Source organism: Lepisma saccharinum, chromosome 26 (genome assembly GCF_977018435.1).
Source record: "Lepisma saccharinum chromosome 26, izLepSacc3.1, whole genome shotgun sequence".
In the NCBI taxonomy this organism is placed as follows: Eukaryota; Metazoa; Arthropoda; class Insecta; order Zygentoma; family Lepismatidae; genus Lepisma; species Lepisma saccharinum.
Genome location: NC_139254.1, coordinates 36,794,263 through 36,818,466, shown reverse-complemented (window position 1 = coordinate 36,818,466; position 24,204 = coordinate 36,794,263). Strand labels below are relative to the sequence as shown.

Sequence of the window (24,204 nt, the reverse complement as noted above, 5' to 3'; positions counted from 1 at the left end):
CTCTCCCACTTCCAAGAGAATTTTACAGCAGACTCAGAGAGAAAGGAATTACGGACGAAGAATACCAACACGCGCAACTCATGTGGGAGAAATTAGAATGTAGGACACTCGGAGACTACCACGATGCCTACTTAAAATTAGACGTAACGATACTCGCGGATGTTTTTCAAGCGTTCAGGAAAAGGCAACGAATATTTATAAATTAGATCCAGCGTATTTCTACAGCCTACCGGGATTAGCGTGGTCGGCAATGTTATTCCAGACAAAGGTCAAGCTGGAACTGATATCGGACGTGGACATCTTACTTTTCATCGAGAGGGGGATTCGGGGCGGGATGGTACAATGTGTACAGAGATATGCAAAAGCCAACAACGTGCACATGAAAGAAGATTATGATTCAAATCGAGCATCGAATTACATCTTCTACGCCGACGTTAATAATCTCTAAGGACATGCCATGGTACAGAAACTTCCTTACGGGGGATTCGAATGGGCATCAATAGATATAGAAAATTTCAACGATAGTGAGTATGGCTTCTTCGCAGAGGTGGATATCGAATTCCCCGACCATTTACACGATCTGTTCAGCGATTTACCACCCGCATCCGAGTTCAAATCTTCGCCTCATTCTAATCAATGCAAGCTTTTGTTGACTCTAGAGGGGAAAAAGAGATACGTTGTTCATTACTCGAATCTCCGATTCTTGATCGGGAAGGGTGTTAAGGTAGCGAATATTAGAAGAGTCCTCAGGTTTAAACATTCTGAGTGGCTCAAACCGTATATTGAAACAAACACGCAACATAGGACAGTTGCCACTTCCGATTTAGACAAAGATTTTTTTTAAATTGATGAATAACGCGGTGTATGGCAAGACGATGGAAAACGTGCGGAATCATGTAGACGTGAAATTGGTTTCGGATAAAAATAAATGCATGAAGTGGGTGGCCGATCCTAGATACAAGTCGAGGAAAATTTACAATGAGAATTTGGCACTTTTCAATCTAGATATAAAATTGATGAAATTTTTCCACAAGTAACACATTCAGTTTTATCATTTTTACGATTGAAACTGGTGGTGGATGCCATTGCTTTCTCCAAAATCACAGAAATCAAAAAGTCTAGTATATAGCGATACAATTTTCAGGTATGTTATTTTATATAGAATTTCTTGGAGTGATTACAAAACTCAAAAATTCAATCTACTGTAAATAGAATTTCAGGTATGTTATTTATATAGAATTTCTTGTGTGCGAATACAAAAACTCAAGAATTCAATCTACTGTGAATACAATTTTCAGGTATGTTATTTTATATAGAATTTCTTGAGGTGATTACAAAACTCAAAAAAATCAATCTACTGTGAATATAATTTTCAGGTATGTTATTTTATATAGAATTTTCTCAGGGCGAATACAAAACTCAAAAATCCGAGACAGTTCAGTTTTAACGTGTTCATATTTGAAAAAAAAAAAATGCAAAATACGCCTTGGAGATTTCAACCAATCCACTTTACTAGATTGGGGAAACTCTAACTATTGTTATTTGGAACCTTTAACCTTTTTTGGTGATGTAGAGTATGCGTAGAGAGGTTGGGTTTAGTGTGTCGGTCGAGTCTCGGTGTCCTCTGTCCTCCCATACCAAAATAAACATAGGTCGTCATGGAACAAAAAAAAATGTACCGAAACGCTAACGCTAAGTCCAGCGTTAAAAAAATCTTAAATTGCAAATATCTCGAAAATGGTAAGAGTTATCGAAAAAATATATCGAAAAACACCCCCATATGGCATCGTTAGATGGCCCCTGTCGATTTTGGAGGTGTAGAATACGTATAACAAGTTTTCGTGGTCCTGGGGTCAAGGGGTAAGAAGTTAGCCCACCCCCTCCCAAAAACTTTGATCACTCGTAACTTTTGAACCAATAGTCGTAGACAGGTCGGGTTTAGTGCGTCGGTCGAGTCTCGGTGTCCTCTGTCCACCCATACCAAAATAAACATAGGTCGTCATGGAACCATTCTTTTTCATCAATCGAAAATTTTTTCCAAGTCCTGCGTTAAAAAAAATCTTAGGACAAAAAAAAAACCTACAAAGACAGAGACATGGACATTACATATAGACATAGACATTACACATAGACATAGACATTAGACAACTTAACCTAACTTAACAGGGAACACGAGCCCGGGGACAGGGATAGGAGCCCGGGGACAGGGGGGACCCCCGGGGACAGGGGGTGGTCACTCCACCGCAGCAGTGGTTGAACGCAGCTAATGATCGAATATTGTTTCCAATGTGCTTTGGATACATACATGAACACCATATATATATATATATCAAGAACAACATATACATTAAACAACCCCGTTCAGAATCCGTAGACTCAACACAGAGAAGTAAATATACACACTGTTAAAGACTCCTAGACACGCTGAAAAACTTTCGACCACGACCGGGTTCGAACCTATAGGCCAAACGTAGAACGAACAATGACAAGAACGAGTGAACGCCTTAACACGCACGACTACGGAGGAGAACCTAGAGAGGTCGTGTATAATTGTTCTTATATACCCAACAAAACTCAGAAACTGTCATACGCGAGAGCTATATTTTGCAACAACTATAATTACCCAACACTAGCAACAAGAACAAAAAAATATATCAATTACTTGTATAATATTAATTAGTAACTTTAGATAATATTAATTATTAGTTTTCAGTTGTAATTAATTTTAAAAAAACAATTAATAACATGTTAGGTGATGATAACCAAGTGCAAAAAGCATTGCATTTTTTTTTTTTTTTACACACAAAGCACCACTTAGTTCACAAAACCTCTAACAGATGGCAGATAGTTACATGGTTCTAGTTAGGGTGATGATTTTTGGGTTGTTGGATTGGGGTTGAAGAAGACTATTTGTTGTAGTGACCACAGTATTGTTTTTTTTGTGTTTTCTGTTCTCTTACGAGAATTAATATAGGTTGTCATAGAACCCTCCAATTCATGACTTAGGAAAAATCTGTTTGGTGATTCATCATGTACACCTATATGTGAGAAAAAGTATGAATAGAACCTATGATCGGAAATCTAAAATGGCGACCGGACGTGGGGTTATCTTGGAAACGGTAAGACTTAGGAAAAATCTGTTTGGTGATTCATCATGTACACCTACATGTGAGAAAAAGTATGAATAGAACCTATGATCGGAAATCCAAAATGGCGACCGGAAGTGGGGTTATCTTGGAAACGGTAAGACTTAGGAAAAATCTGTTTGGTGATTCATCACGTACGCCTATATGTGAGAAAAAGTATGAATAGAACCTATGCTCGGAAATCCAAAATAGCGACCGGAAGTGGGGTTATCTTGGAAACGGTAAGACTTAGGAAAAATCTGTTTGGGGATTCATCACGTACGCCTATACGTGAGAAAAGTATGAATAGAACCTATGCTCGGAAATCCAAAATGGCGACCGGAAGTGGGGTTATCTTGGAAACGGTAAGACTTAGGAAAAATCTGTTTGCGAATTCGACGACTCCAAGATCAAAAATGTTTATCTCAAGAATGGGAGGAACGAAGTGTTCCCGCGCGAGAATTACAACCTCGACATGACCAAAGATGATTATCTAAAACTTTACGAAGCTTACACCGCTTACAAGCGCGTGACCGAGGGAAACGTCGACATGTACTACACGCCCAGCGAATTCAAAACCCACAGGCTGATGTTCGTCATCAATACCACGAAACGGAAGCAGGTGGTGGTCAACGATCGAACCAACATCAAGATCGTTTGCGAGTTCCACAACGCGCTGCCTGCCGATACTCTGTGCAGCGTCATCCTGGTCGCCGAGAAGTCCTTCATCCATGACGTGAAGAACAAGAGGGTCACGGAGCAGTTTTAAAAAAAAATCCTAAAAAAATTGCCTCATACTAAAAAAAAATCAATACATTTTTTTAGGTTATATAAAATATAATGTAAGTTAGTTCGGTGTGTAAATAAAAAAAAAAAATGATAGGTTAAGTTATATCACTGAAGATCGTAAAAAAAATCGTAAGATAGGTTAAGTTATATCACGTAAGATCGTGATCGAGTGAGGTGTTGGCAACACTGCGAGAAAATGAGGCTTATGCCTTACAAGAGAAAACCATTAAGTCGAGCCCCACTCCGAGCCCCATTTTCGGTTTCAGAACCGGGCTTCTACCACTACTAAAAGTAGGTCAAAGCACGTAGAGGCTCTCGTGTAGTTTAGCACGTAATAAAATAAATAAGTTAAGTTATATCACGTAAGATCGTGATATACCTACCAAGTGTGAGTGGGAAAAAAAAGGGAAATTTTACTAAAACATCGCTACACGCTAAAACATCGACAGAAAAATTGTCAAAATATGTCAAAAACTGATATTCAATTGATAAAAAAAAAGGCTACAAATGCATACCTACCAAGTACGAGTGGGAAAAAAGGGAAATTTTACTAAAAACATCGCTAAACGCTAAAACATCGACAAAAAATTGTCAAAATATGTCAAAAACTGATATTCAATTGATAAAAAAAAGAGGCTACAAATGCATACCTACTAAGTACTACTTAGAAACAATAAGTTTACACTACTCAAGTAAGTATGTGTTGCTGACTTTCTGACCACCCGGTACCACTGAAATATACAAGTACAATTAAATTAAATTCTTGAGTGTGTGTTTAATTTTGAAAAATAACTCTCATTGTTGCACCATATCAAAGCGTTTCAAACAATAATTTGATCATTTGATCACTGACGACAAGTCAGTGTGTGCATAAAATCATCACCCACTACTACATGTCGATTAAGTGCGAGACATTTACTATACTGCACACATTCAAGGGTGAGCAATATTATTAAAGAAATTAGAATTTTTTGAGCAAGGTATTGGTATTTATAAAATGAATTTATCATGCTGTTGTCTCACAACGGTTGAGAAGCATTACACTATAATGAAGCTGCCGTACCAACCAGTGCCCATTAACAGCACAGAACGGTTATTTTGACAAAATCCGTTTCCCTGTTGGCTGCTTTAGGGAGGGGGGATTTTTAAGGTTGTCGCTTCTTGCCCAAGCAGTAGTCCTAATTGGTTGTTTGACCACGAGTTCCTTCATAGGTAAAAGTGTAAACAGAGGGTCACTGCCATAAAGGCAGTCCCTGTGCCGGCTGGAAGGGAACCTCCACTATAGGTGGTCAAAATACACGAGATCTTGTTCCATGATCAAGTTTAGTTGACACTGAGTCAAATAACATGATATACAATTGAAAGGCAGAATACAAATATTTTATGCTAAATACAAATATAAAGAAGTTTAATACTATGATATTCATTTACAGACATAGTTCAAGAAGAACCTGTATCATCAAGGATACATTTGATTAAGTGTGTTTAAATATGTAGCAAGATTTCTTCGTTTTCTTTTGCTTTATGTGGAAATTCAAATATAGAAATGTGCCTTCCCCATGGCCTTGTAATCAAGGATTCCCAGGTTCCATATCCTATAACCTCATCTGCCACCTTTTTCCTATCAATAAGCAAGACATACTACCTACCGCAACTTCTTATAACCTACAGATGAGCATGTCGAGTATACCTAAAATAGAATCTTTCTGAAATGAAGTAAAGAATTTTCGTTTAGCACAGCAGAGATTGTGTTCAAATACTATGATGCAACTTGTATGTTTATGTTATGTATTATGTCCATATCATCCTTTTCATTTTTATTTTACTTTATTTCAGCCTCCTAGGCCAAATAGGAGCATTGAATATAGGTAAGGAAATTCAGAAAGGGCATTTTATGCAAACTTTGACCTTGAATAATTTTACTATTACAAATGAAGCATTGGTTGATTTGCTTTACTTTATTTTGCTTTTGTGCCACTTTTAGCTAATTTGCGAAGATGGGGATGAGTGGTGATGTGATGAAATTGATGAATCGACACTTACAAACATCCATGCCCAAGCCAGGAGTCGAACCTGGGACTACTAGCATCATAGGGCAATGTGCTAAGCACTCCGCCACAAGTGCCAGCAAACAATGAAGCGTGAATTTCAAGCCTCCATCACTTTAAGAGCAAAATATGGTTGGCTTATGAATGTTTTCTTACATATGAACACAAACTGTTGTTTTTGATTGATTGATTTGGTTTATTTTACTTCACTTTTCTTTCACTTTGATGACAAAGAACACCAATTTTCAGTCAGGGATTTGAACCTGAAACCCCTGGCATTGTATCATTCTCTGACAACCATTCCACCATGGAGGTCAACCTCTGTTGTTTTCATTCAACAGAGATGTGTTGTAGCAATGTAATGTGGAGTCTGTTCCTCTTTTGCGGTTTTGGGTTTCTGAAGTGAAGTGATAGTCTGTCCAATTTTTCTCTTCATCTTAAAATTTGAAACCAGTGATTCTAATGTCTCGATCAAAATTAATTTCACTGTTGAGTTTGGAAGTGTAGTCCATAGATATAGATTGGTAATTTGCATGATTTCTATTTATTCGACTCCTACATACATGTTCTTAATTCAAATTATGTGACGTTCAACATGTAGAACATATATGATCTTATCCAAATTCCTCCTGGACGCCTCCCCAGATTTCGTGAAAATCAGAGATGGTCAGGTTGAAAATTGCACATATCTGTGTTCATTTGGCATGGATGTTTGTAAGCGTCTATTCATCAATTTTATCACATCATCACTCATTCCCATCTTCGCAAATTAGCTAAAAGTGGCACACAAGCAAAGTAAAATAAAGCAAATCAACCAATGCTTCATTCTTTAATTGCTATTTGCAAAAATTCATGCATCTGCCCATATAAATGCAGCAATTCTGAAAATAAGAAAATATTCAAGGAACTTTTTGGGAACTATGATCAAAGTATTGTGGTACTTGGTTTCATAAATTTGAAAATACTTCATGCACTCACCTTTCTGTCTCTGCAGATGGATCTGCATGTTCAACTGTGAGTTCACTCTTCACATCTTCAGGTTCTACATTAACATTATCACTCTCAACACTTTCAAATGCACCAGCACCAAACTGTGCAATGTCATCACTCGCATCCAAATCATTACTATCCTCCTGTAAAAATTCATTCATCCCAGAACCCGAGTTCAAGTATAAGTGAAATGAGCTAGCAGCTACATCCCCTGCTTCTTCTACTTTTATTTGTTCCTCATTGGGTTCAGATTTAATAACTGATGATGATGATGAGGATGCTGGCTGCCAAGTGTTTTCAGTTGACTCTTCATTTGGTTCACTCTTGATTGAACAACTTATGAACTCAGGTTCTACCCTCAGTAAGTTGGACAAAGAGAGATCATGAAACTCCATCTCTGTTAATGAGGGTGAGGCACTTCAAAATCTGAAAAGACATTTTACACACAACCATCAGATGGTGCTCAAATAGAAGACAAAATACAATATATGTGTAAAGTGGACTTAAAACACCAACTCGAACTCAAACTAAAAAACAATATATGTAGGCCCTCTCTCATCTTTTTCATACTTAGGTATTGGCAGATTGGGATAAGGAGAGGAGGATCGCTTCCCACAAGGGATATTGTGATATTGGTATGGATGGCAAAGGTGAAGTCCAGGTTGTGGGTGGAGGAGCAGCAGTTGTTGATTCTGAGGTTCAGTGTTGTGGATGATTCCTCCAGGAAAAAGCCAGCACAGTGGCAAGTGAGGACATGGAGAAGGTTTGGCATGGAGGGCAAATTTACCACTAGTAGTATGAATCTAAAGGATATGAAAAGTGATGGAAATGGGGCAGGATTTGCACCTTGGATGCTTGCATTTGTGAGTGGGTGGATATTGGTTTAGGGGTGAAGGGGTGTTGTGGATCAGGAGAGGGCATTTAAAAACAACTCTGGCCTTGTTCAGAAAGATGTATCTGGTTTCAGGATTCATGTGAAGAATGGAACAGGGAGCATAGGGTGTGCATGCTTTTGTTTAGATGGATGTTATATTGGGTGACACGTACAGGGGAGTTGGTGGCAGGTTTCTTAGTGGAAGTGTATATGGCAGTTTGGGATATTTGCTTGGAGACCAGGGTGGAATGATATCCACAGTTGACCAGGGTTGGTGTAAGTGGAGGTGGTAGTTCTGTCGGGAGGTGGGTCATGTTGAGGTGTATGTAGGCATTGCATGTGCTTGATGGGTTTGACGTGTATGGGTGTTTTCAAATGACCTTCCTCAATGTGTATATGCAAGCAGGCAATTTGGTTGGTAGAATAGGTTCAGGAAAGTGGATAGAGATGATTCTCCTCCATGTGCCCAGAGCACGAAGATGTTGTCTGTAAAACGAAGCCATAGGAGAGGTTTTAGGTGTTGGGTCTCCAAGAACTCTTATTCGAGTTTGCCCAAGAAGAGATTGGCAGGACAGGGCCATTCCAGTACCCATGGCCGTGCCTCAGATCTACAGTTAATGTTGGTCTTCAAAGATAAAGCTGTTGCACATGAGAAAAAAGGTGGGCTTGGGCTAGGTGGATCAGGGTTGTGGAGGTTTCAGTCTGTTGTTGAGATTTTTAGGGATTGATTGGGTTGTGTTTAAGTCCACTTTATGCAGTAAGGCTAATCGAGACTGGACCTGCAGTTTAAAGTGGGATCTGAACCACTATGTGTCTCCCCCGGGGATCAAACCTGAGACCTCTTGTTGATTATAAGGTAGCGACAATACCACTATGCCATCAGGGAGGTTGTTGAGGTAGAACTCCATGGAGCAGGCTTTGATTGATTGAATTTTTTTTTTACTTCCCTCTTCTGAAACATTTGGCTAATCTTGACAATGGCAATGAATGATGATACATTGAAATTGATGATGGGACACTCACAAAGTACATCCATGCCCAGGCTGGGATTCAAATCTGGGACCCTTGATGTCATAGCGCAGCATGCTAACTACTCAACCACGGAGGACGGCTGGAGGCCATAGGAATGAGGTACGTTGGTGCTCGACAATAGCAAGGATGGTGTTTTGTAGCAATGGTGTAAGTATGATGATTTTTCTGCAGGAAGTAGTTGGTGTCACGATAGGAGGGAAGATCATTCACAGGAGGCTGGGGATGCAAGTCCACAAACGCCAAATTTCTTTTGGTGGGTGAGTTGTAGCTGGGACCTAAGTCTTCATCTGTACTGTGTTTAACACGTAACAATCTCATGACTTCTCTCAATAATGGCTTATGAATGTCATTTAAAGTAGTCTTCACTTATTCATCAATATGTAAGGCAATGGCATGTTTATCATCATGACTTTTGCTTTTGAACCTCGTATTTTTCAGTTAAATATATAATTCGTTAATTATTATGAATATTCAATTTCACAACTTATTTTTAACAAATTTCATTCTACACACACAAGAACACATGAAAATTCAAAGAGTAAAATATAAAATTACAATCAGCATCAAATGTGCGTGTTACAATCACATGCATTTAGCCTTCAGGCTATAGTAACAGAGGTACATTATTTCACCATAACAGATTTCCACAATATAAATACAGAGAAAAAGTTCATAAACCATACAAAATTTTTCATTTTCTGGCAGTTTTATAGTGTCATAGAAAATGCTGTATTTTGCTTTATTTTTGCTTACATTTATAAGTACACAGCATCTGGAGAAATTTTTGTTGCATATAGAAAATTTTTGGTGCATATAGGAATTCTATAGGAAATGCTTATAAAATAATAGACAATAACCTCATCTTCACGACCCTTTCTAATAATTATGATCATACTGTCAATGTACTTTAGTTATCAATCAGATATCTGGACTGCAAGTTTAACTTTGATATTCTTTTCTAATATTTAGTATTATAAAATTGAAAATTTATTACAAAAATTCGAAGGAACCATAATTTTGACAAGACTGAGAATCATAAGAACGAAAGAAACAAGTCTCTAAACTGAATCCTTTTTGCGGGTGGAATCACAAAAAACAAATCCAGGTGAAAGTGAACTGTTTCTTTATTTTGCAGCTTTCTCTCTTGCAAACTCCAAAATGTACGTAAATTCCAGATGATCTGCAAAATTCCCTGACATTTCTCTGTTTTCCGGGTTTTCCAGATGCGTAACAACCGTGCAGATGTAAGAGTAAGTACTGAATATCATATTAATATTATTACTAAGGACAATTGAGACATAGTGCATATTTTTGCAGCATTACTTAATCACTAAATAAAATATATAAAAATGTAAAATAATGACATTGAAAAAATAAATGTAATTGAGTTGAATTTTTGCAAGATATTGTCCTGCTGCAACCAGTTAATGAAATTATGTCATTTTATAATTCTTCAATTAGGCACCACTACAAAATGTTATGTTGTGATAGAGTAGGTTCACCACTAAATAAAATATAGGGTCATTCCCTGTCAAATCAACTAATGGTCTGATTCTTGACATCTCTGAAATTGATAATTTTTGGCACAGTGGTAGTACATGTACAAGGGTTGGATAAAAAGTAATGGCAACACTGCTGTCCCATGAAAGGGGCGAGTCACAGCGCCACAACCATTTCGTGGTTGATAAAGGAATGTCAGACGAGGAAGTATAGTGAGTGGGGTGCAATTGTATGTTATTCAGTCAAAAACAGCAGTGCTCTGAAGCACAGGACGAGAGTGCAAGCGCCCTAACAATATGTTTAGGCAAGAAGAACAACATCTCTTAGGCAGACGGTCAACGCAGCCTACTACTGCACCTTCTTGCAACACCACCTTCGTCTCGCATTAAGAAGGAAGCAACTTCACGTTCTGGCACGGTGTCCCATCATCCTGCTTGACAATGCAAAGTGTCACACTGCGAACACTGTGACGGCGCTCCTGCATAACTGGTAGTGGGAGGTACTGGAACATCCGCCGTATTCACCGGTATGAGACCATGTAATTACGACCTTTTTGCCAAAATGAAGGAACCACTGGGCGGGAAGCACTACGACACGCGCGAAGCCATCATACGTGCTATAGGGCGGTCACTGAGCGATATCGACAGAGATGCATGAGCTGACGCCTTCCATACATGTGGTAGAAGGTCGTAGAGATGGGGGGGGGGGGGGCGATTACATTGAAGGAATGTACAGGGTTCCCACGCAAACTCCAAATCCATTTTCCCTGAGATTTCCCTGAGTTTTCCAGAATCCTCATATTTTTTCCAGAGTATTGAATGCACAGTAAATGACTACTATAATTTTACAATGGCCTCCTCCATTTCCCCTCATAGCCATACCATCCTCACCTTCATTATTACTGTTGTTTTCTGATGCAAATAACAAAACTAGTTCAATAATAAAATAAAATTACACTTCCTTGCATGTAATTAAGAACAAAGATGACCAGTTTTCTAGAACTTTAAACAACTCTGAAACAATTTCTAACATATCTGATATAGAACATTGAAATATTTTCACACTTTTCATAGGTGTTTATAAATAGATACAATATCAATTAATCTGTAATGCGTACAATAATAGTTAAGACAAATAAATTATTGGAATTTTTAAAACATATAAAAATGAAGTGACAATTATTAGTACCGATTTAAAAAGGAATAATAAGTTACTGAGACTGAAATATAAAACAAGAAATGTACTTAATGTCTGATACAGCAAATTAAGAAACTTTACTTCTCAGAAGCTTCAAGTTTTTTTTAATTGTTTTGCAATAGCCTTTGCTTCTTCTTGCATCTTTTGTTGTTTGGCTTGTAAAGCACGGATCTCACTTGCTTTACGTTTCATTTCTTTCCTTTTGTCTTCTTTGTGATCACATTTCTTTCTCATCTTCTGCAATGCTTCTTCGTATCTAATACGTGCACCTTTAACACTCTGGATCATATCTTTGCTTACTTCTACATTTGGCACTCCTCCTACCACTTTCACTGCATCATAAACTTGCCGAATAGCCACAGACTCTTCATTCAAGTTTTCTATTAAAACCTGCTTATTTACAGAAAACCCACTTTCCACATATGCATTGCCATGTGATAGGCATCTAAAAATTCACATGTCATGTCATGACTACAACCAGGGCTCGAAAAATCCCTGTCGCCAGGTCACCATGGTGACTAAAATTTTCTGCCTGGCGACTGTGATCATTTTCTATTATGTACAAAATTTTGAAGATTCTTCATTCTTTATTTCTGTGGGCAAGGTTCAGCCTGAGGCTGTTCTACCACCTAACCCGTGTCATGGAGTATGGCCAATATTTAAGCACATGTTGCGTGTGTCTGTTGACAAAATTTCGACCTGCTAGTGTTGCCATTTACAGAGGATATGTCCCAAAAATGTTACCACTCAACCCATAAAATCGCCAGTCAAAAATCAATCAAATGCTGCACATGATCAATATTGGTCGCAAATGACAGATTGACATGGCATCAGACATCCAAATATGACCCTTTGATAATTTCTTACATATTTTTCTCACTCAAAAATGCATTTCTGGAAAAATTTTAACACTGCCTTTCGCCAGTTATTTATTTATCTAATTTTCTGTGTGGCGTAAACTGATAATTTTTTAGCATTGAAAAATATTTCAAATGGATGAGGCTTTATAATGCAGGAAAACCGGTGTAAATATCTCTTACGGTTTTCAAGATATACATTTTCAAAGTTTGGGTTCCGCGACTTTTGAAACACCATAGTATGCACAATTGTAAGTAGGTTGTTTCCTGGCACCTGATATTCAGAGCTGTCACCTAGCTCTGAAGAAAATTTTTCGAGCACTGACTATAACAATAGTTGAACATGATCAAAAACTTAAAATATGAACAAGTATTTATGAACAATACATAATTCATATATGGCACTAGTAAGTAAATATTTAAAATTCTGTTCTAAATGTAGTAAATACACAATCAACAATATTGTACACAAAAGCTGGCAGAAAATAAATATTTCCCTAAACAGGACATTCCATTTTTTTTACTATTTTGTAAAAAAAGAAGGAAGAAAAAACTTAAAACTACTCCCTAATAAGGGAAATCAGATGAACACTGGTTATCTTTATTATTCATTTTCCACATTTTGAAATATATTTTAAGTCATGTAAAAGATCGAAATTGGCTAATTAAATTTTAAAAAGTGCAAAATTTATGAGGGTATACACTTTGTCACCAGCCCTGGAATCAGATTTAAAAAACAAGAAACAGACAAACAAATAGATATGAGTTCCTTGCTGAAAGATAAACACTACAACAGCCTGGATTATCCAGGAGCATATTATAATCCCTGTTTTGCTTCATTGGGAACCATTAATCAATCACAAAATTTTCCCTGAGATTTGTATTTTTTTCAAATTCCCTGAGATTTCCAGGTTTTCCAGGTGTGTGGGAACCCTGAATGTAACACGTGCTCCTCTGCCAATACAGTCAAGTAGCAATTATACCAGTGTTGCGATTACTTTTTATCCAACCCTTGTAAGTTGACGAAAACTTCCAAATTTCAGATTTCTTGTGCTCATAGTTTTTGAGTTATTGACTTTCAAAAAAGCAAAAATCCCAAAATTTCACGTGATTTTGAAATTTTTAAACAGCTGTAGACCAAACACTATTTGACCTAGAGCGCTCAAATTTGTGTCATTCTGTTCTTCTGTTAAATGCAACATGGCTGTGCTATTTCAATTTTGCATTTTTTATAAAACTAGGAAACAGTTTTTTTTGAAAATCTCAAAACACCCCTTTCAATTTACTATTTGTGTGCAAAATTTCATAATGGGACAGCAATGGGTTCCTATAGAAATTAATTATTTTGTATTGTAATGCGTGTGAAATTTGCTACATTTGTTTTATATATATATATATATATATATATATATATATATATATTGTCTTCCATTCTCCAGCCCCCTTTCTGCACACACAAATGCATAGATTGTATTGTTGTTTCAATAAAATTTGTGACGTGAATACTACAATTTGTTGCAACCTTTCAACGTTTGCAGCGGCCGGTGGGTTGAAGGTAAGGGAGTAGGGAGGTAGAAATAGAAATTTCAGTTTTCCATTGGTGGCAGTCTGTACTTGAAACTCTTCAAGTTGTCGAAAATGCTCCTGAGTATCTCCTGTACTTGAAACTCTTCAGGTTGTCGAAAATGCTCCTGAGTATCTCCTTCCAGTCTGCTAGCTTATCGTAGCGAGGGGTGAGAAGCACGTGAAAACGAATGTTGCTTATGAAATGTGCCTTCAAATAAGATCATAAATACTGCAATTATACCTCAGTGAACATCACCAATTGTTTATTGCAATCTTCAGTCAGTTGCATTTTGTGAAATGTTCAGTGAAGTAGCTGTGTTTTATTCGCTCAAAACTATGCTTTTAAAGTGAATTAATTGAAATTAATTGTTATTAAATTCATGTGGTTGATAAAAATGTTTAGTACATTATGAATATTTTACACTTCTAATTTTTTTCAATATTAAGACCTTGTATTTGAATCCTATTCTAAAATATAAACACAAATACAGGGTGCTCGGAAATTCCCCTTACAAACTCCTAGGGCTAGTAGAGGGGACTGAGTAGATATTTGGAATAGGAACCCATGTCCGAAAACGTACAATTTCAGTGCTACAACCATGACTAAGTGTCGGATGTGCCTGTGTTGGTATGCAATCAGGTAGGCAGTATATAACGTCAGATCACCTGATCTAAAGTGTAATCATTTATTACAACCATGTCAAATGAGGTGTTACGTAAGGTACAGAAGTGAATGACGTGTGACTCAGTCCATAATACAAACAAATTTATTTGATAACAATGCCAAGGGAATAAAAAAGAAACGTATTCTTCATTGATCACAATAACACCTGTGTCAACAGTGGAACGCAAAAATTTTTTTGGTCTTCTGGACTAGATGTGTGCTCAACTACAACAGTGGCAAGATGTGACAACCACTAACGTCATTGCACACATTGTACCAATGAATCATGTTCCGGAACACATGCTCCATCACACCTGGTGTTCTATCAATCTCTTGAGCAGCAACCATAATTCATGCCAACAGTTCGTCCTCTGCCTCTACATGAGTCTCGTACACCATACTCTTCATACGACACCACAGGAAATAGTTCAATGGCGTTAAATCCGGCGATCGTGGGGACTACGCGGTTGGACCACCTCGGCCTATCCATCCTTGCCCGAATCTTTGGTTAAGATGTCTCCGAACGTCACGTGTAAAGTGAGGTGGTGCACCATCATGCTGAAACCATTGTTCCTGATGGACATTCAATGGCACAGCATCCAAGAACAGAGCCAATACTTCCTGTAGGAAGATCAAGTATGCGGCACCCGTTAACCTGGCTGGAAGAAGGTACAAAGGTACAAGGTACAAATCACATTACCATCCAGAATACCTGCCCACACATTGAAAGCAAATGTGTGCTGGAATCCCCGGACATCCATCCCTTGAGGGGTTTTGTCTGCCCAGACATGGCTGTTTCGAGAATTGAGAAAACACTCCCTAGTGAATTTACATTCATCTGTGAACACAACTTGACGTGGAAACTGAGGCTTGTCAATGGAGCGGTGCAGAAACCACGTGTAGAACTTAACACGTGGTACAAAATCAGCTGGTCTCAAAACCTGTACCCTCTGGTGGTAGTAAGGATGTAGTTGTTGCTCATGCAGAACCTCCCACACGATGCTGCAAGAAACACACATTGCAAGCGCACTGTTTGCGCACTTGTTGACGGGTCCTGTTCAACATGGTCCAGTACAGCCACTTCCTATTCGGGCATGCGGCATCTCTTTGGAGCAACACAGTCCTTCTTGTCAGCAGTGAAGGTACCTCGTTCTCCGGCAGTTGCGTAATGCTGGCAAAGAAGGTATGTGATTGAGTCACACGTTGTGGATTAAGCTGCTCTTCCATTCCCTTCCACTGCGCCATACACAAGGATCATGTTCATATATTCTGCAAACCTGTACTCAACCATGTTCATCGGAGACGCACAGGCATGTGAATGGTGCTCCAGGCAGGATACCGCGGCAGGGTAGACGTCACGTGTCACCAGATGATCTTCTGATGTAATGTACTGCCTACCTGGTTGCATAACAACACAGGCACATCCAGCACATTGTCATGGTTGTAGCACGGAAATGGTACATTTCCGGACATGGGTTTCTATTCCAATATTGTATACTCAGTATCCTCTACTAGCCCTAGGAGTTTGTAAGGGGAATTTCCAAGCACCTTGTATAAAATTCTCAATATGAGGCAAGAACGGTATAGGGAAGTGCTTTGAAGAAAGTTGCTACCTGAAGTAAGAGAATGGTTCCCAAATGAAGAACCATTCGTATTCATGCAGAATACTGCAAAATCAATGAAACAGTTTTCTACAGAGTGAAAATACCCCTCTCTTGCCCTGACCGGCAATTCAAGATGTTTGTACCAAGTGAAAAAAAGAAGTGGCAAAGCAAACAATTACGACGAGAATTTGCCTAATTGAGATAATAATTCAAGTGTGGAATCACCATTCTCATATGAAGGAGACAGTTCAAGCATGCATTGATAGTATGCCAAGGCGAATTCAAGCACTGATAAAGACCAAATATTAAAATTGACTTCCAGTCATATGTATTATATAGCTAAAATTCAAGAAACACAGTAAGAAATTATATTTGTAATTATTAATGTATCAAGTAATTGTTGTCTTTTGTTAAGGTTCACATGTAATCAATGTAATATTTCATGTAATAAAATAAGAAATAAAAAAATTAAAAAATAGAGAATAACAAAAAATGTAGATGAGATAATAACATATCCTTCAAATTTTGCATAAAATTGGAGGTGCGTCTAATAATTTGGCCAAGGGCTGTAATTGTTGGCCATTTTTTGTTTCATGAGGTCCAGCATTTTTAGCCTTTGCAAACAGTTGGGATAATTATAACTCAGCTAAGAAAAATGATAGAAAGCTGTGGTAAACAACATTTTGGCAGATAATATATTTGAATGGCTTATTGCAGAAAGGGACCTGAGTCACTTTTACACAATTCTGAGAAAAACAAGAAAAATTGTATGATATTGATAGTGTAAGAAAGAAATGTGCCGTTGTTGGCTCAAATATTCAGCATAAAGAAAAGTTAATTTTGCAACCCTCAATGCGCCCCTCTGCAGTATGCTGCTAGAGACAGTGGAGATGAAAAGGTTGTGACTCCGGTACCTTTCTGCAATAAAAGTGGAAACTTTGAGAAATAAGACGAGAAATATCCTACAAACGCCCGTTTGTCGTTGCCACATAAGCTAGATTAGGTTAGGTTATGTTATATATGCCACAGAAAATCATAGATTCATCAATGCATGACAGTGTACTGCACTTTCTCGACTTTATTGTCGGTGTTTGAATATACAATAATGTACGAGCTCGTACATGCATGTGTTACTCTACATCTGAGTCTGTTTCATTGGCGAGTGTAGGACCACTGATGAATATCTTCATAAAATCCTTTGACATCGTCTGGTACATACGACAACGCAGTTCGTATGTCCTTCAATTTGGTAAGCTTGATCGGCATACATGAAACTGGGAAGGTACGTGGCGTAGGAATTAAAGTTCTTGCACCTTTGGACAGATAGAAGGTGTAAGCCTCCCCGATGGCACAGTGGTAGCGTCGTTGCCTTGTAATCAAGGGTTCCCGGGTTCGATACCCGGTGGAGTTCGTGGTTCGGATCCCACTTTAAACTGTAGGTCCAGTCCCGATTAGCCTTACTGTGCATAAAGCGGACTTAAAACACCAACGCAATCAATCAAGCAGATAGAGGGTGTGAGACGTCAAACCTTTGATGACTTCGGAAACCTTGACAGTACCCTTATGTTCAACACAGTATTCAAAGTAATGATACTTGGAAATCTGAAAATACTGCCCATTCTTGTAGGAACACATGGTAGTTTTCACAGATGCCACATTTTTTTTTGTAGACATGAGGCCACCATGTTGCGAAATCAATAATGTTACTGGTGTCAATAAGTTTGTCAGTATTTTTACCGCCCGAGCTGCATTACAGATTAGCGTACACAGTTCGTACAACGTATAAATACGGCTTAGTTTATTGCAGAAAAGGACCCGAGTCAGTGACTCAGGTACCTTTCTGCATTAAAGTACACTTTTCACTGTGCATTTTCTTGGCTATAGCCTCGTGTGACTGACTTCCTTTCTGCACTAAAAGATGTGTCTGTAACTAGGAAAATCAAAAATACCATTAACTCCGATACCTTAAAAATGTGACTCAGGTCCCTTTCTGCAATAAGCCATTCATTTGATCTCTGCTACTGATTTTTGTTTTTAGTTAAAGCTACTTGAAAATACTCGATTTTCACTTTTCCTTTTCAAAATTTGAGCCCCTATATCTGATGGGGACCTAAAAAGATTGATGTTTACAACATAAAGTGTACTCTGAGAAGTAGTTGTAAAAAAAATCGAGATTGATATTCCATTAATAACAGGGAATTTGGGTAAGAAAGGTTAATATATGTTATTGGTTACAAATAAATATTTGGCTTCAGTGATCTATCATGCAATGAAAATTATTGTATTTATTAATTACATGAAGCAAATGGCATAGCAAATCCGTTATATCGGATTGATTTGATGTTTTACGTCTACTTTATGCACAGTAAGGCTAATCCAGACTGGACCTACAGTTTAATGTGGGATCTGAACCACTATGTGCCTCCAGTGGGAATCAAACCCGGGACCGCTTGATTACAAGGCGAAGACGCAATTCCCTTATAGCTATTATGAATGAAAATATGCATAAGGTAAAGGTTTGTCTGAACAGGTTAAGACATGCAAGTGTAATACCATTAGGTCTTCATTCCCTCCCTCTGGCATCCTTTCTCCCTTTTAAATCTTTTCTTTTTTATATATACAAGAAAAGTCACATTTCCAAATAAACAGGAATGCTGTTTATTTTCGCACTGATTTTCTTATAAAGGGATTCTATTAAGTCAGTGGTTCCCAAAGTGTGTGCTGCATTGCTCCAGGGTGCCGTGGCTGGCTTACAGGGGTGCAACAAATACAAATACCTCAAAAAGTACTACTTTTTGAATGGGGTATCATATGGTCAATTTTATTGCAAATTGCCTCTACTGTAACCCCTTTCAGGGAATACATCTAATTACAGGTCACCCTGTATATGTACATAAATTATCTTCTATCTGAACAAATTAATATTATTTATTGTTACACAAGAACATAAATTGCAAACAATTTTCTTTTGCCGAATTTTTTGCACACATTTTTTGAATAAAATTCGTTTATGCAATGTTCTCAACGGAAACCAAAACCGTTATTACATAAAGGGAACAAAATGAATCTGAAACTACCAAATGTTTATAAATGTTCGAAGTTTGCAATTTTTTCACAAAATTTTTCAAACAAAAAATTATTCTTTTTCAACATGGAATCCAAATATGTAAAACGAATGGGGGCATTCCATTTGAAATTTCAAATTTACTTCCCCCCCCCCTAAGGGGTGGGTGGCGGCGACGAAATTTTTGCAGCATTGACTTACCCCCTCAATAGTATCAAACTTTTATTCTGTGCAATTTTTCGATTGGATGCATTCTGCATGCGATATTCCATACTATCATTATAAATGGACCACCCGATATATATATATATATATATAACAGTTTTGGAACCAAATCCACGCCACTGACAATGATAAACAACACATATATATTATTATGAACATGCAGTAATGTTGTTCTAATTACAGAAGTATTTATTTGATCCACACGTTAAAACATTCAACATGCTAAGTTTTCGACTGAAATATCTATTTGTGGCACCACATCGAAGCAACCGACTTGCAAACCAACATTGCATTTCTTGCAGGAACTACAACTAACGTTTCTGATGTCAAATTTCACCAGAATTAATGCTTCAGGTTTAGTTCCCTTAGAATTAATATAAGATCCCTAAATGCTTTCTACTACTGATCGTGGCCTGCACAGTAATTTTAACATCTTATTTTACCAATAAATTGGTCTTTTTCGAAATGAAAACTATGCTATTAGTTTCAGAATGGTTCCAAATTACTTCTACATTCACTCCCAATATTCTAAGACACTCATTTCGGTAATGGTTCCAAATGTATTACGATTTCTTTTCAAATTCTCCTAGCAAAAAGACTAATTACACAGGCCTGCGATGAAAAAAATACAAGGGAAGTGATAGGTGAACTTTATGTATTTTGTCGTGCTGAGTTAAAAAAAAATAAAGAAAACTGTCTATCACGTCACGTTTTCTTGAAAAATTTAATTGTACGTGGATTTGTATGAACATTTACCATAAATATGTTGTTTTGGCGTGGAATAGCTTTCCTCCCTGCCTGACCATTACAAACTATGTAAGAAAACTTTACCTTTCGTATTTTGGCATGAAACTCTGAGACCAGGACAAATTGTGGGCTCCTCATAAAGTGTGTGTGCAGTGTCTCAATGATCTACGCTTATGGCTCAACGGAAAGAACACTGCTTTACGCTTTGGAATTCCTATCACATGGAGGGAGCCAAGAAACCACTGTGATGATTGTTACTTTTGTGCCTGCCATGTCCGTGGGTATAACCGAAAAAATCACAAGCTAATATCTTATCCTGAGAACATTATATCGGCCATACACCCCGTTCCTCATGTACCTGATGTGCCAGTGCCTTTGCCTCCAACTGAATTACCAGTCATTTCTTCAGAGTCTCCAGACTCGGAACATCCAGACGGTCAAGGCTCCAATACCGAATATAAGCCCTCTGAGGACGATTCACCTCAGCCCTTCTCTCAGGTTGAACTTAATGATCTGACTAGAGATCTGGGCCTTTCGAAAGAGGCAGCTGAATTGTTGGGCTCCGGATTGAAAGAAAAACATTTATTGGACAAAGGAACCACGTTTTATTGGTACAGGAATCGATAAAAGGACTTTGTTCAGTACTTTGAGAAAGTGGAGAACCTGGTCTATTGTTCTGATGTTCCCGGATTGATGAGCAAATTTAATATCACCTACGATAAAGATGAATGGAGGCTGTTTATAGATTCATCGACGAGGAGCCTGAAAGCTGTCCTTCTTCATCACGGAAGCCAGTATGCATCTGTACCAGTTACACACTCGGTACATTTACAAGAACGCTATGAAAACCTGGCTTTCGTCCTCAACAAAATAAAATATGCCGACCACGGTTGGACCATTTGCGGTGATTTGAAAGTTATCTCCATGCTTCTTGGTCAACAAGACGATTATACAAAGTTCCCATGTTTCATTTGTGAGTGGTACAGCCGTGCAAAGACTCAACACTGGGTCAAGAAAGAATGGCTAAAAGACAAAATCTTGAACCAGGCACCAAGAATGTGATTCGGAACAGCTTAGTTGACCCAAAAAAGTATTGTTACCTCCGTTGCATATCAAATTAGGTGTAATGAAGCAATTTGTCAAGGCTATTCCAAAAGATGGCGATTGTTTCAAATACCTGTGCAAAAAGTTTCCAGGTCTATCTGCAACCAAGTTGACAGAGGGAATCTTTGTTGGTCCAGATATCCGCAAGCTCATGAAGGATAAAGACTTTGAGACTAGCATGACAACAACGGAGAAAGAAGCTTGGGTTGCCTTCAAAGATGTGGTCAGTAAATTTCTGGGAAATTACAAGGATCCTGACTATAAAGCAATTGTTATGAATATGCTGGACAAATTTCAAGCATTGGGTTGCTCCATGAGTGTCAAACTACATTTCCTTCACTCACATGTGGACTATTTCCCCGAAAATTTAGGAGCAGTCAGCGAAGAACAGGGTGATATATGGAGTGCAAATATCAAGGACAACGGAACAAGAACATGCTCGCCGACTACTATTGGATGTTAACACGAGAGAGGCCTGAGATTGCACATAAAAGAAGAACGTCAAAAAGAAGTTTCAAAGGCAAAAGGGTACGTACGTAAATATAAACTTTGTTTGTGTTTGGTTTTGTTGTTTGTTCAGTTTACAATTTGTGTCAAACGTTCATGTACACATACATTGCTCCTCGTGGTTAATCGTCTATTTTATGTACGTTACCTTAATAAACACAAATGAACATAATACGTTGGTGCTTTTTTTCTAGAAACTTCACCATAATGGGATGTTAAAAGTGTAAACGCAAGAGAACTTTGTGTTTTTCTCTCAACCAGAGGTGGCTTGTGCGATCTGGCAACAGTGGTTTTCTTCCATTTAAACCTATACAAAATAAAATTAATTGCTAATAAATCAATTTGCATCACCAAGCACCAATTTTACATAGATTTAAATGGATCAAAACCACTGTTGCCAGATAGTGCATGCAAAATTGTTCGCGAAAATTCCTTTTTACATAGGATTTTAGCAAAAATATCGATTGTACAAAAAATCATGACGTGATGGAAAAAAATGAAGGTCATTTTCGAAATCAGCACACCCAATAACATAATACTCAGCGTACACGTCTCTTGTATTTTTCAACAACTTCAATTTCGCAGGCCTGTGTTATCGTATAATTTTGGCAATCATTGTCACACGAAATTTGAACCTTTCTGGTAAAAATTTACTATCCTTCAGACACCTATAACTTCTTTGTTTCGTCAATTTTTGACATTCATACTTACCTATCTGCTTTGCGGAACATTCCTTAAGGTGTATTGACGTTTTTTTCATCAAAGTAATTGCTAAATTGTAATGTTTCTTAGCACTATCCGTGAATGGATTTTGGGACGGTAGGAAATTTAAACTAAAAAAATATTTTTGTTTGAAATTTTTGAGTCCAAATTTTCCACCGATTCCGGGTTCCAACCCTGGGGTAATTGACCTACCACCCAAACCGCTAACGTGGCCCCGCCTCCGCTCCGCTATGCTCTGCTCCGGCTTTCTCTACAGAGTCCCTGTTAAAGGCATGTTAGAAATTGGTCGGATTCGCCTGCCCTCAAATGAGCCCCAAACTTTTAAATTTGAAGAAATCAGTTTCCAGGATACGGAAAACTTACCTGAATTTCACCACGCATCCACGACACGTCATATTAGGCATATATCCACAGCCCATTCCTTGTAACGAGTAGCTTACATTCACTGCCACATTTTCGACATTCCATTCCTTTCTTCACGATCCCGTGTTCAATTAAATTAAAAAATCCACTGGATCTTCCACACCCGGTACGAATTTCACCACGCATCCACGACCTGTCATGTTTCTAACTTTCGTTGCAAACATGGACAGTTCGAAATGAACATGAACAAAACACAATCACGACACGTGATGATGTACGTGCCAAAGGCTATTGTCCGTCGGAGAATTAATTTTCAACAATGAACATGAATTTCCCCTATCATACATTCCCACAACACACAAAACACCTTCCCGATGTTAGACAATACTACAGAAACTTATTACGGTAAGTAGTTTCTTCTGTAGAAAGGAAGACATCCGAACAATAGTAAACTAGTACCGGGACTTTATTTTAATGCTAAGGGAACCAAACCTAACCTGCCTAACCTAACCACGATAGCATATATTGAACAAAAAATTAAGTGATCGCTAAAACTTCGCAGTACGTGTTAACAGACATAAATCGAAATCGAACCATGTAAAAATTGCATTCGTAGCATGATGAAATCGCAATAAAACAAAAGGAACTTGGGCCAACAACAATGTGGTTGGAAACACTGACCGGGGGTTACATCATCGAACACATGCAACATTTGATTCACGTAGTGGAAGGACATAGAGGCAACAGCTTTCGTGCATTGGAGGGACATTAATTTTCAAAAATATTTGATTTACCGGCGAAATAAATTAACCGATGGGAAAAAACACTTCCACGACCTTTCCAAAGTATACGGAAAGTCAGTTCGATAAGTACTTTCTCCTGTAAAATTGAAGAAATACGTTTTGCGGATACGAAAATTTTACCTTTCTCTACTCTGGAATACATGCTAATATTACTTACAATTCATGGCTAGCAATTGATTATTTTTCTTGGAATGTCTCTTTGTAGTCATTCCTCTTTATAAAGTTCAATTTCTAGACTTCACTTCCCTTAGCGTCTGCATAATGTTTGGTACTTTCCCCCACTTCCTTGGTGTGTCTCGTTAGTAATTGAGCTATTTTCCATGCGTAGATTAAGCTGTATGTACATTTCAAAGTTGTCCCTCGAATAAAAGTGACAAAACAAAGTTTCTCCCCTCCCCTTTTAAAACATGAATTGGTGACTT

The 24,204-nt window shown here is 37.9% G+C and overlaps 1 protein-coding gene across 1 annotated transcript in view; it reads right to left on the bottom strand.

Moving 5' to 3' along the window:
• Positions 1–24,198, bottom strand: part of LOC145979840 (uncharacterized) — a 65,111-nt gene extending 40,913 nt beyond the window's left edge. Inside the window, exons 1-2 of the mRNA XM_083112869.1 lie at positions 23,940–24,198; positions 6,941–7,378 (exon numbers count right to left, since the gene is read on the bottom strand). Coding sequence (XP_082968995.1) covers positions 6,941–7,347 — 407 coding nt within the window. The 5' untranslated portion in view covers positions 7,348–7,378; positions 23,940–24,198. The remainder of the gene's footprint in view (positions 1–6,940; positions 7,379–23,939) is intronic.
• Positions 24,199–24,204: the final 6 nt, after the last annotated feature.